Genomic DNA, 13,681 nt, shown 5'->3' with positions numbered 1-13,681 from the left:
GATTTTGACGAGCAACAGTCTCCAATTGACACATCTGGAAACTATCCAAGAGGTAGGAGCGGAACCACTGTAAAAGTTGACATTTTTCCATTGTTGATTTACTCCATATTTACTCCATATACCCATTGGATTCTTTAGCTACCACATGCAGGATAAGGTTTTTCTGCACAGTGCCACAGAATGCATTTACATGTGCATAAACTTGATTTCATGACCGATAGTGACTTCATACTACTGGTTTTTCAAGGGTAAGGGAGCCATATATGTGCAAGAGTTTTAAGTAGCTGCCACAGACCCAACCATCATGTGAACTGGGCCAGCTGTGTTCATATTACTGTGGCCATTTTATTGCTTCTCAGCTCCACCCATATATGATGTGCCACCACAAAACAACAAAAACTGGCTTGGACTGTGGCTCAGTAAATGTGTATTGAGCTGTAGCTATTTCACCAGAAGCACAGCCCAAAATAATTTCAGCTTACACAGAGGTGCACCTAGGTAATTTTGGAGCCTGGACTTAAATGCCTTTGGCGCCCCCTGCCCCACCTCACCCTGCAAGTTAAGCATTATCTCTACACACAGACACACACACACAGTTTTTAACACAGTATTTTAAACACATTTTTAATGTGACCACACCAGCCGGGACAGACTAAAGAGGATTGGGGGGCAGGGGGTGTGAAGGCCCTGGACTTTGGCCCAGAAGTCCAGGGATAAGAACACCCCTGAAATCACATTCTCACAATGTCAATTTGGTTGTGTAAAACAGGCCTCACTGGTCAGAGTTTAATGGCTGACCACTTGCCTATTGTAAAGCCCACATTAAGTCCAATAAGCAGGCATTACAGTCATTCTGAGCCAGCAGCATTTCCACAGGAAGAATCAAGTCAGTACTCACTATTTGTAACTCATGGCAACATCAACAAAATATTTTCTTCTCTGCCGATAAACGTTGTCCTTAAATCCCTAAAGCAAATAAAAAACAATTAACATATAACAAAGAGAAATGAAACCAGCAGAAAACATGTCTGAAAGAAATCATTGAAGTGTTTCTAACATGCATATTAATATTCTAATTCACACCACCTGTTGGACATTTAGTAAATACAATTATACATAGGAAAAAGAACACCCCTTCAGTGTGACTGACGTTTTCTGGTTACTTTCCCTGGGTAGCTGCATGAATAGAACTAATCCGTAGCAAGGGGTTTTGCAGACTACAGCTACGAAGTCTGATAAGAATATTTCTAATATATCTGGGCTTTCGAGCCACAAAAATTTCTAGGATTTATTCACTTTTAAATTCCAAAATCAGCTCCATTTGGCCTACATCCGCAATTCTAAATCCCTATTGCAAAGGGATATGGAATTAGGAACTCCAGCGTGGTTTAGTCAGAAATAAGTATCTCATTTTGATACCATTCACATGTAGAACATCATAAAAGCACAAGAGATATTAAACTTGATTTCATTGCTTTATTTCATTAATTGTATGCAGGAGTGGCCTCTATGGGCAGAGCCAGGGAAAAACAAATAAGCCACAGGTGCAGCTCGTTCCCACTCTGCCATACTAACCCCAGGCATGTGGGCTGGTTGTTTGCCCAGTTCTGACTAGTTCATGCATCTGAGATTAATGCAGTGGTGGATGAAACAAGGTACAGAGAGGTGGCCGGGGGAGAGAGGAGAGGCAGTGAGACACACCTGCAGCTTATTTACCTCCCCTGCCCCCCATTCTGCTCATACAGGTCACTCCTGACTGTGTGAATGGAAGTAGCAGTCAAGTGATTTTAGATCTTCAGTTCAAACAACTGGGTTATTCTGAAAGCAGTAATGGGCTGGATGAGGGATAACCAACAGACTGAATCCAAATAAGACTGAGGTACTCATTGTGCAGGATTGAAACTTGGGAGATAATTTAGATCTGCCTGTTCTAGATGGGATTACACCCCCTCACAAGGAACAGGTATGCAGCTTGGGAGTACTTCTGGACCCAAGCCTCTCTATGGTGTCTCAAGTTGAGGCTGTGGCCAGGAGTGCTTTTTATCAGGTTAGAGTGATAAAACCTGCATCCATTTCTTAAGATGAACAACCTCAAAACAATGGTGCATATGCTGGTAATCTCCAGGTTAGACTTGCAATGCGCTCTGCCTTGGGCTGTCTTTGTACATAGTATGGAAATTGCAGTTGGTGCCAAATGCAGCAGGCAGGTTGGTTTCTGGGATAGCCCATAGAAACCATGTTGCTCCTATTTTGAAAGTTCTACATTAGTTGCCAGTATGTTTCTGGGCAAAATACAAAGTGCTGGTGATTATCTATAAAGCCCTAAATGGCTTGGGTCCAGGGTATTTAAGAGAATGCATTTTTCATTATAACCTTCATTACCTAGATCTGGGGAGATCTGGCTATGGCTGCCATTGGCTTCTCTGGTGGTCATAAGAACATAAGAAAAGCCCTACTGAATCAGGCCCAAGGCCCATCTAGTCCAGCATCCTGTTTCACAGTGGCCCACCAGATGCCGGTGGAAGCCACAGGCAGAAGTTGAGGGCATGCTCTCTCTCCTGCTGTTACTCCCCTGCATTCTCTGTGGCCACCCTGGGTCTTTAGAATGCATTCCCCTCCGAATTAAGAGCCTCCTCTTGTCTGACAGCTTTTAAAAGACCTTAAACACACATCTGTTCAATCAAGCTTTTAACTAGATGGCAAAATTATAAATTGTTTTATTTTAAATCAAATGGTTTAATAAAAACTGTTCATAGTTACATTAAACTTTATTATAGTTTTTAACGTTTTATATTACTTTAGGATGTACATTGCCTAAAGACGTGAGTTGAAGCAGCATATAAATCCATAACATATGAATGAATGAATTATACATAAATAAATGGGCAGGATATCAGTTTACTATAACGTGTGCTTCTCCTTAACGTAACTTAATGATAATTACTCCTTTTTTAGGTAATATGATAATAAAGGAGCTTTGACTCAAGATAGAAAGCCAAAATGAATGTATAACCAGTACCCTAGACGGGACCAATTTCAACTTCATACTTCAAAGCTAAAAAGAAAACAAAAACCCTAGCTGTGCCACTAGGGTGGTTTGTTTCACTACCATTTTTGCTTGAAATAAAATTATCTTGCGTTAGCTATCTTGTGGTTCAAAACGTACATTTTTTTCTATAAGTTGGCGGGAGCGTGGGGTTGTTCAACGAGAGAGGAAAGAACACTGGTGGACAACCAGACTAACAAAGTGCTTGCTTAGTGAGCAAAGTTGTGCTAGTGAAAGAAGATTGCATTGCTGCACAACAGTGCAAAAGGTTCACTTAATCATCATCTTTATTTGTTAGCAGCCCCATAACAAATTGTTCTCTGGTGGCTTACAACACAACTTTGACACATGACATAAATGCATTAAATCATAACAGACCAAAACAGAACAAAAAAGGGCGGGGCAACAAATGAGACATGCCACAGTTGCATACTGTTGCACAAGCATGATTGTGGTAATGCTACACAACAGGCATACTTTGTTACTCATGGGAGGTTCCGTTCAAAGTACAGGTATACTTTGTTACTCATGGGGGCTGACCTACTAATGTGAATAATGAAAACTGAAAGTAATGAGACATTATGGCTATGGGAAATGGAGGATTAGGTTCCAGAGTAGACAAAGAAGTTTTTTTAAAAAAAATCACAGAAAAACTATGAAAAGGGGGAAAGCATAGAAATTCTTTATTATACCATGCTCCGCAAGGTCTACATGTGCCCAGGAATGCCCTCCGAATATGCAAAATGCCTGCCAACACCACAAAAAATTGTGGGGGGAGTCATCGTCGTCGTCGTCTCCTTCCTTTTTTAAAGAAAAGAGCAACAAAATGACTCCTCCTTACAAAATGGCAGCCAGAAGTTACCTCCGCAGTCACTTCTGGCCCTCTAGGAACCATGGATACATGGGTTTTAACCCTTTCATATCCACGGATAATGAAAATGGGTGTCAGACAACTGTGAATATGCAAAACCACGGACACAGAGTCCACGTATAATGAGGTTTGCCTGTACTCTGGAATGCAAGCTTCAGATATAGTGCAAATAGTGCAACATCCTTTGTGCAAATAACGCAACATCTTTCCGCAAACACTTCCGCAAATTCTGCATGCTGGACACAGTTCCATGACACCTGAGAAGGGCTAATGTCTCATGCCTTATTTTGTCTGGTGGTTGTTCTTTCATCCCTGTTCTCCCCCGCTGAACTGCTTTAGGATGATGATGACAACTATGAATAGTTACTGCTTTTCAACAAAATTTCTCAAAGTGGTTTACATGGGGGGGGGAATTAAGTAAATAAGAGGGTTACCTGTCCCCAAAGGGCTCACAGTCTAAAAAGAAATTTAAGGTAGACATCTGCAACAACCATGGGAGGGATACCATGCTGGCGTTGGATGGGTACAGCTGCTCTCCCCAGCTAAATATAAGAGAACCACCACATTTAAACAAGTGCCTCTTTGCTCAGTTACATACCATCCTAGTATTCCTTTCACAATATGTCATTCTAATTGGAGATCTTAAGCACCACGCAAGCTTAAGATCTCCATTTAAGCAATTGCTGAATTTAATCTAGAAAAGTAAAGGGAGATGATAGGCATAGGTTTGTTTTCTCTGGCTTTGGAGTCACATTTTTCTGGCAGTATGTGGGCAAGCAAAAAGCATGAAATATAAGCTGAAATACTTCCTCTGTGTTAAACACGGGGGACCAGGGGGATGGGGCCACACAGGGGCGCATCTAGGATGGGGCAGGCAGCGCACGTGCCCCGGGCACCACTTGAAGGGGGTGCCATTTTGTAAAAATTTTTAAAAAATTAAAAATGGCTGCCAAAAAGAAAATGGCCACTGTGCATGCTCAAATGGCCTCTGTGAGGCCCTAGGTCATGCCAGGCCTTGCAGAGGCCATTTGAGCATGCACGGTGGCCATTTTGTTTTCAGTGGCCTTTTAAAAAAAAGATTATTTTTAAAAATGGCCACCATAAATGCTCAAATGGAAGGCCCTAGAGGCCAGCGGGGGGAGGGGGGAACCTTTGCAATCCCCCCCGACAGACTTTAGGAAGCCCCCCAAAGGGGCTACAGGTTAAAAAAAATTAATATAATATAAGACCCTGTACACATATTCAGATTGGCACTATGTACAGAGAATCAGGGCTTGTGAATACTGAGCTGAAGCGTATGAGCTAGGATTGTATTCATTTGCTCTTACTTTGCTTCTTGTGATAAGTGAGTTAAATATGATGTCTTGCTAATATGACTATTAATGGTGAGTTTGTCTTTGAATCAGTGTGAAATCCTTAATATTAAGGCCCACTGGGAGTTTCTTGCTCTCTTTCTCTCATTTTTCTGAAATACTAGAATATATTCCAAGCGGTGACACAGTTTACTCTGCATATCCTTTAATTATTTTCAGAGTATCTGGGGAAAGTCGAATTCTCCATTTATTTTTAAAACTTATATAATGGTGATGCTACAGTGCATAGTAGAGAATTAGACAGGCACTTCTAGTTTTCCAAGTACACCTCCGCATAGTATTTGGGTATTTCATGAGCCCCAGCATACTGAAATTTGTAGTTTTCCAGCATTTTTTGGTCTGGCTACGTCCACTGCTAAATAGTTTTTGAAATATGAAAAGATTAACGAGCCTGACTTGTATTTTTGTGCTGATATTATGGTAAAGTTATCTGAAAGATGGGTGTCAGATGCTTCGACAGGGGACACAATTTCAGTGCTTGCCCTAGGCGCTATTTTCCCTAGATACGCCTCTGGGGCCACAACAGGAACCTATATGCAAGCTACATTCCAGCTGAGCCTGAAGTATGCTACGATTTCTACTTAATAATTATCTCCTAAACTACCAGCAGCTTTTCAAATGCTTTCTTTTTTGTCTTCTCCCATTCTGATAGAAAAAAAATTAATTTAATATTCATATGCTTTTAAATGAACTTACAGCTGTGTGCATGATTAGAATTATTCAAATGGTTTTGAACAGCAATTTGTATGTGCAACTTTTAAAAAGAAGATTCTAAAGAAATCAAACAATGAGTGAATTTGTCTTGCCTGGGATTTTTTTTTTTTTTTTAAGCAGTTTATGATACCTTATAGCACCCCCCACTTTCTGGCTTGTGATCGTTGGTGGAACAGACCTATTACAGTTCTCCTCTTCTTCTCTGAAGCAGAAGGTGCCGTTTGTACATTACTTAAATTGGTGCACACCTTAATTCAAATTACATTTACCAATTATTGCTGGTGGCACCTTGTGGCAACTTTTAAACAAGCCCTGCAGTGAAAGTCCACCCAATTGGCAAGTCAATATACAATAAAGAGTCTACTCATGGAGCATTGCAGAGAAAGCTTCAAGGAATCTTCCTCTGGTGGGTGTATGTGAGAAGCTGCCAGAGAAGACTCATAGATGTAAAGAAAACCTCATATATTTATTGCATTCAATGAAGATATTTGTGTTTACTACCATGTGGCTGGTTATCTAGTGACCTGAAGGAATTAGATGCACTTAATCATACCTGCCAAAATTCAAGTGAATGGGAAAATAGGGACATGTTGGCAGGTATGCTTAATGAATGTATCAGAATCCCTGTTCCTAAAACATTCCATGCTTTACAGCTTCCCTTTGGCAACAAAACATCATCTCTCCTCATCCTAAACAATTTCTTGGTGCTGCAACAAGTCTTAGGAATAAGTAGTAAACCATGTAAGGAGAATAATTCTGGTCTTTTTTACGGGGTTGTTGTGAGATCAATGTGACTATGCACAAAGCACTTGGAGCATGAACATCCATGGCAGGGGAGCAGCAAGAAGGGGCTGCTACCCCCTTCCCCTTCTCCCACCATTCATCGATTAATGTGGAGGAGTTTACATATTTTATGTATTTATTTACAACAATTTCCATGACTCTGAGCACTTATTTGAGTTATTTTTAGCCCACTTTAAAATCCTGTTAGAATTCACAATTGGAATACAATTATAAAATGTAAAATTAAACTACAAGCAGAATTTTGAATTCTGTCAAATTAAACTAAATGTAAAATTAAACTACAAGCAATTTTGAATTCAAACAGTGCAGCACGACATTTTCTGATGAAGGTGGAGGCTCATGTCTGGGCCTGGGAGTTATTCACACATGGCTTCATGCCATGGGGTATCTGAAGAGAAAATCTGCTTCACAGCAGATTCGCAGATGTTTAATTTGGGGGATTAAATGGATAGTTCACATAGGGTCAGCTCCTCTCCACAATCCGTGCGTTCGCACTGATTGCTCCGGGTTTTTTATCCAGCCAATCCCATCTCAGAGGTGGCGGCAAGAGAGCTTTTTTGTTGTTGCTGTTGTTAGCTTGACTTAGTTACGGAAGACCACAAGACCAAGCAGCCGGGGATCAAACAACCGAACGCTTAACCTGAACCCTGCCTTTGTGAGTGACTGCAGTCAGCTGAGAGACAAAGGGCTCAGGTTACATCTTGTGTTTGATTCATATTTCTCCCTCCCTTTCTCTCATTCTCCCTATGGCCCCTCTTCCTTCCTCAGCCAGCCATTCTGCTTCTTTCCCCCATGGATGATGTGAAATGCTACTCATCTTTATAGCAAGCCTTCCTGGCAGCATTCTGCAGTCAAGGACACGTGTGCCACAGCTGGGTCCACACCAGAGTGCAGAAATGCTTCTGTGATTCCGTAGAGTTGAGGGTGCCTTCTGTGCTTAAAAGCATCTCCTCTGGGGAACCGTGGCCAATGTCTCACTTGCTGCCGATTTGTGACCTCAGCACGGCACCCCTGCAGGGGCCGGGCTTTCTCCACTGAGAGTGGTTTGTGTGGAACAGCCTCCACCCGAGGAGACATCTGTGTGTGTATTATATAGGCTGCCTGGCTCTAAACTAACCTGACAGAATAAGCATGAGCTGAAAGGACCCACCTCCACAGAAATGCATCAACCCGCCACAATGACTCCTCCCCCTGCGCTTGTAATTGCAAATCTGGTTTGCTGACACCTGGGTGGATTTCAGATGCAAGTTTGAAAAGAAGCCCCTTCACACATCACCGAGAAAGTTTGGGGCATAACAGAAGCCTAGAGGGGTTTTGGTTTTGGTTTTTTGAAAAGCTACTGGAAATAGAGGATTTTTTAAAGCCAGACATAATTTGGGCTAAGCTGGAATGTGCATTCATGATTCGGGGGGGGGGGCAGAGTCCCATCTGTACTGGTCCCAGATAGCCCACAGGGACTTTGAGGTAAATGCAACTAATCTATGTGGACTGGAGTAGATTCGAACCAAAAGCCATGTGTGTAAAGCTCCCAGGCAGACCTTTAAGTTAGATAATGAAGTCACCCTAGAGAGTTGTGGCATGAATGGAAGGGGAGAGATGGAATCAATCCACATTTCAGAAATGTACTGTATTATTTTTTATGAATAATAAATGAATGGTGGTTGTTATTAACTGTTTCAGCCATTACTGGATAAAACCAGTATTCAACAGTAATAGTTGCTTTGGAGAGGGGTGAGGGGGAGAATCCTGCTTTGCCCTTTATAAGCAGATTTTCACATGTATTTCCTTGACCAAATTTCATTGCCATTTACTGAACACTCACAGGATGATCTGCATCCAGCTCGGAGCCATACATTAGTACTCTTTGGGAACATGTGTCTAATTCAGCAATCTTCCTGGGGAACCAAGGAACACAATCAAGCTCTAGAGAAAACACAGAGTGATTATGGGCATCAGATTCCCACTGCTTCTTCACAAACTGTGCTAATTTTAAAGTAAAATGAACAAGGAAACAACAGCCTTGCCTTCTTCATCAGTCCAGATGTTTTCTGGTGGATTCAGAGTTACAATGTTGGTTTCATACTTTAATGACTGAATGAGCTCATTGAATTCTTTCTTGCTGCAGTCACAGTCCACAAATATTTCTACCTCTGAACTCCTTCTCTTTGATTTCCTCGATTCAATGTGAACCATACTTACATGTTTTTCCTGTGGACAGAAGAAAGATTCGTTAATTGACACACTAAATTATATTAAAACAGAAGTGTTCTAATATAATCTTATATTGAGTTCTAATATTAAGTGTTCTAATATAATCTTAATGAATCTTATATATGAAGTCATTTGTGTTAAAAGATACCCCGGTCTTTACAAAATTAGCTGTCTGTTATGACCTGTGGTTACAACAATAAACTTACTAAATTAATGATTTTTTATATTTACCCCAAAAAGCCTATTGTAAGAATTATGAATATACACATTGCTCCATTTCATTAGATGTCTAGGCTGACAACTATAAATATATTGGAATATATTTGATATTTGAATATATTGGAATATATTTGATATTTGAATAATTGATCTCCAAATGGCTATCGACAGAGGAAGTGTGACTCTGCTGATCCTTTTGGATCTCTCTGTGGCTTTCTATACCATTGACTATGGTATCCTCTGGACTGCCTGAGAGAAGTGGGTGGCACTGTTTTACAGCAAGAACTAAAGTGTGGAGTTCCAGAAGGCTCCATTCTGTCTCCAATGTTCTTTAATATCTACATGAAGCTGCTGGGAGAGAACATCAGGAGGTTTGGTGCAGGGTGTTAACAATATGCTGACAACACCCAGATCTACTTCTCCATGTTGACCTCATCAGGAAATTTCATATCTTCCCTAAATGCCTGCCTGGAGGCGGTAATGGGCTGGATGAGGGGTAACAAACTGAAGTTATCCTTCACCCCCGCAGAGGTGGGTCTAGGCTGTAAGTTCTACCTTAACCAGATGGTGATCCGTCCATTGCAATGGGGATATGACATTTTAATCTAAGAAGGCACTATTCTGAAATATATGGAAGCTTTTGTTAGTCACAACCCTGCCTCCAAAAGCAGGTAACCTCCCATCATATACTGCTGACAATGAGCAGCCTCGCTAGCTTTCTATCCAGATTTTGGGCTTACAGGGGGGAATATATATATATATGGAGCCCATTTCCAAATCAGCTAGAGGAGGATTCATGTATCACTACCAAAGAACCACAGATGGGGGTAAAGAGGAAGTTCTATGAGGTCAGCTGGAGCTTGGCATCTCTCTTTTGAGAAAGCATGCACCAGAATTCTTGAGACATGCTGTGACTTACAGAAGATAAGTGGATCCTCAACTAAGCGCCCTTAGCATCATACTCCTGGGCAGGAGAGGATAAAGAAAATGCAGGTGGCCAAGCCTTTTCAGAAGGCAGAAACTGAGCTCCAACTCCATTTTCCCCCATCCTCACACAGATCCTACATTCAGTCACAGTTGCCATTTTCCCACAAGCACATCCTAACACTAACACTCCAAAAAAAATGGGGGGAGGGGGTAAAATTACTCATTTCCCCAGTTTAGATAGCAGATGATTTGCCCCTGGACATCAGTCGAGTACATCAGCAGAACTATTTAAACAAATTAAGGTAAGCTCATACGGATGTTTCTTAGGCCAGGACTTAACTTCAATAGCTTTCACAGGCTTAGTACCAGAAATGAAAGTCCTAGTACTATCATGCTAAGTATTAAACAGTTCAGTTAACAGCACATGTTGTAACACCAGGAGACAGCATATCAAATAATATCTGATACAGTAATAAAAATAAACATCACTTATAGGGAGAAAATATATAATTAACAGCTGTAAATCCACTACATATCTTGGGATTTAGTAAACATAAACATACATTAGCTTCCACTTTTATCCCCATGTCACAGTTTTCTCCCATCAATTGATTATTATAGAACAAGGTGCAGTTTTTACCTGGAAGAGTCTGAGAGCTTTTACCAAGCCACCAACTTCATTTTTCAAAGAAAATACCACAGCAGTCTTTCCACCTTCTGATGTTGATTCATTCTTGCCTGCACCCTTATTACCCTTTTTATCATCATTTCTACCAGAACTTGTTCTATTTAGCTGAAAGAAAATAGATACAGAATACAAGGATTTCTATATATTTCTCAAAAAAACATTCAACTTTCCTTTCAAACAAACTGCTCTTTGATTTTAACAGACAGGTATCTTCACAAAGTGTGTTTCTGAGCCTCCCCCCCCCCCCCCGCCGCACTTTTGAAAGGCATATTCAGAAGGAGAATTATAGGTTACAAGTAAATGTGAATGATTATAAGAGACCAACAAAGCAGCATCACTGAAAATATCATCACACAGTTTCAGCTCTGATTATTATATATAAAAAATATGAAGCATAGGTGCTGTGAGTTGGGTATACTGCCAGTTTTTAACAAACCAAAAAACTTTTATAGGTTTTTCAGAACAATTAGGCTTTCTGAGTTCTGCACTATAATTTCAAATATGAGGCACATAAAACATCAAAGCCAAAATTTCAAATGCAGCTACATTTCTTATTAGCACCTTTGCCTGTGCACCAGTTAGTAAGTGGCAGGCAATGAATACATTGCCTATATAAGAAACTGAAAGCCATTTTTAAATTTAAAAAATGCTGAAGGAAACAGAACATTGCACGTTCACTCTTTGTTCTCTCGTGAAATGTTTCTGGACTTATGTTCATGGATTAATTTCTTCAGCCAGTAAGTTTTTCTGAGGGTGGTAGTTTTAGTGGAGGTTGGCGGACAGCTGGCGGTCAGTGGATTATATGGCTAGACTTAAAGAGAAAGTAGCACAATCTTTGATCAAATAAAAGGAGCATTTATGGTTTTAGATATATATTGGTTCACATCCAGATTAATGTCATGCAAGCAGAACAACATTCACCTGTGCAAAGGGAGAGGGACAACTTTTGTTAATCCCTCCTACCCTCTGAAGCCATCTGTACCTCCCAAAAATATGTCCCAGAGGGTCCCACAACTCTCTAAAATATCCAAGTTTTACTTCATGAATCTCCCCATGAGAAACAAGAAGGGAACAGCAACACACAATTGAGAACATCCAATCCTCCACAGAACATTGAGAAGAATATCTAGTTGAGAACATCCGATCCTCCACTTCCAAACCTCACAGATTGTCCAGGATACCATGTTGTTGATAAAAGCCTCATTTAGATGTTTTAAGATCACCTCGCTGTAGCCATGCACAGCAGGACGAAGGGGAAAGTTCCACGCCCATTGCATCAATCATTAGTGCAACCCACTGCCCATGCTTACAGTGGGGCTTCGCTGAAGAAAGGAAATCCCAAAACGTAATGGTGGGTTCTTCCATGATTATGTGACTGGATTGAGTTCCAGCCGCAATCATGGAATTGCCCACCATCACATTTATGGCTCTTCGCTCTCCAGATAAGCCCCACTGTAAGCGTGCATGGTGGGGGAAGCTGATTATTGACATGGCAGGGGGGAAACTTCCTCCCCCTTCTCCCTCCCATGGCTGCAGTGGGGCAATTTTATAATGTCTGAATGAGGCTATAGAAAGCTGCGGGATCCAGGAGAATGAAAGCGGTCACACACCCTCTTGTTCTCCCAACAAAAGTTGTCAATGAGGGCAACTGAGACTGACTCATTTGTAAATCACCCATTTATCTCGACACCTCAGTTTTAAAGAGAATCTCTATCTTTAGGTGTACCAAAAATACGTAAACAAGCATGGATATCATACAAGTACACTTGTTTGGGAGCTGGGACTGTCAAGCTACTGCCTGCCAAGTATACACTGAGGCAGGGCCCTTCTTAGGGCAGGGTGACTGGAGCCCTGCGTTGGCACAGGCCCCACTCTGGACACATGCACCCTGCCCTCTCTCCCATTCCCAGACCTAGATATTTATCTTTCTCCCACCCTCAGCCAGTGAGAGCCAACCTTTTTCCAGTGAGGTGCAAGCTTGCCTACTATGGAAAAGCTCCCTGCACAAAGCTCCTGCTGCTCCCTCCTCTCCACTGCTGCCTCTCAGCTGTTCAGCAGGTGGGTGGGGCTTCCAGAGAGACCTCTAGCTGCAGGCCTGCCTGAAGCTCTCCAGTGCTGGCTGGCAGAAAGGCTGCCTGCTACAGGCAGCAGGGAAGGAAGGAAGGAGGCAGAGTGGCCAGTGCTGGCTGCCCATGCCCACCACAGTGCTGTGCAGACCCTGCCCATGCCTGCTGACAATCCTCAGACCTAGTAATGGAGGTACAATGTGATTTCCTTTTTGTGGTCATTCACCCCTCCCCCCTTGAATATCCAGGGAACGGCTTGCCATGGGGCTTTGATATCGGACACAGATGTAGGGGAGTTTGGGAAGGCTCTGAATATTTAATTTGTGTAATCCATTTCAAATTTTTGGTGTTATATATATATATATATATGAAAAAATTGAGTGCTACAAGTGGCTTGTTTCATGGCAGAAAATTACAAGAATGTCTGGAATTGAAGCCCCTGGTTAGACCATCATTCCACGCCCCATATGGGAGGAACCTGCCATTTGCCTTCATTAAAAAAGGGTAAAACACCCTGCTTTCTTCCCCAGCCTTTATATCTCCTCGAATGACTTGGTATAGAGTTTTGGTATTGAGCCCAGATGTAGGGCAGGGTAGGAGGGCTATGTATACTTAAGTGGATTGGAAAAATTGTTGGTTTTTAATATTTTAAAAAATAGAAAAAGGCCATCCAAGTCCTATAAGAGGCTTGTTTCATGGAAGAAAGTTACAAAAACTTCTGAAACAATATATAATATACTAATAATAAATAATATAAAACTT

General features: G+C 41.4%; 1 protein-coding gene across 1 annotated transcript in view; it reads right to left on the bottom strand.

The window, feature by feature from the left end:
• The window catches only part of TPH2 (tryptophan hydroxylase 2), a 93,632-nt gene that overhangs the window by 75,639 nt on the left and 4,312 nt on the right, over positions 1 to 13,681 (bottom strand). The window contains exons 2-5 of the mRNA XM_053251445.1: positions 10,806 to 10,958; positions 8,833 to 9,016; positions 8,631 to 8,731; positions 899 to 966 (exon numbers count right to left, since the gene is read on the bottom strand). Of these exons, the coding sequence (XP_053107420.1) occupies positions 899 to 966; positions 8,631 to 8,731; positions 8,833 to 9,016; positions 10,806 to 10,958 (506 nt within the window). The remainder of the gene's footprint in view (positions 1 to 898; positions 967 to 8,630; positions 8,732 to 8,832; positions 9,017 to 10,805; positions 10,959 to 13,681) is intronic.

Source organism: Hemicordylus capensis, chromosome 5, assembly GCF_027244095.1.
Source record: "Hemicordylus capensis ecotype Gifberg chromosome 5, rHemCap1.1.pri, whole genome shotgun sequence".
In the NCBI taxonomy this organism is placed as follows: domain Eukaryota; kingdom Metazoa; phylum Chordata; class Lepidosauria; order Squamata; family Cordylidae; genus Hemicordylus; species Hemicordylus capensis.
The sequence above is the reverse complement of the archived record's forward strand: the minus strand, read 5'-3'. Positions and strand labels throughout refer to the sequence as shown.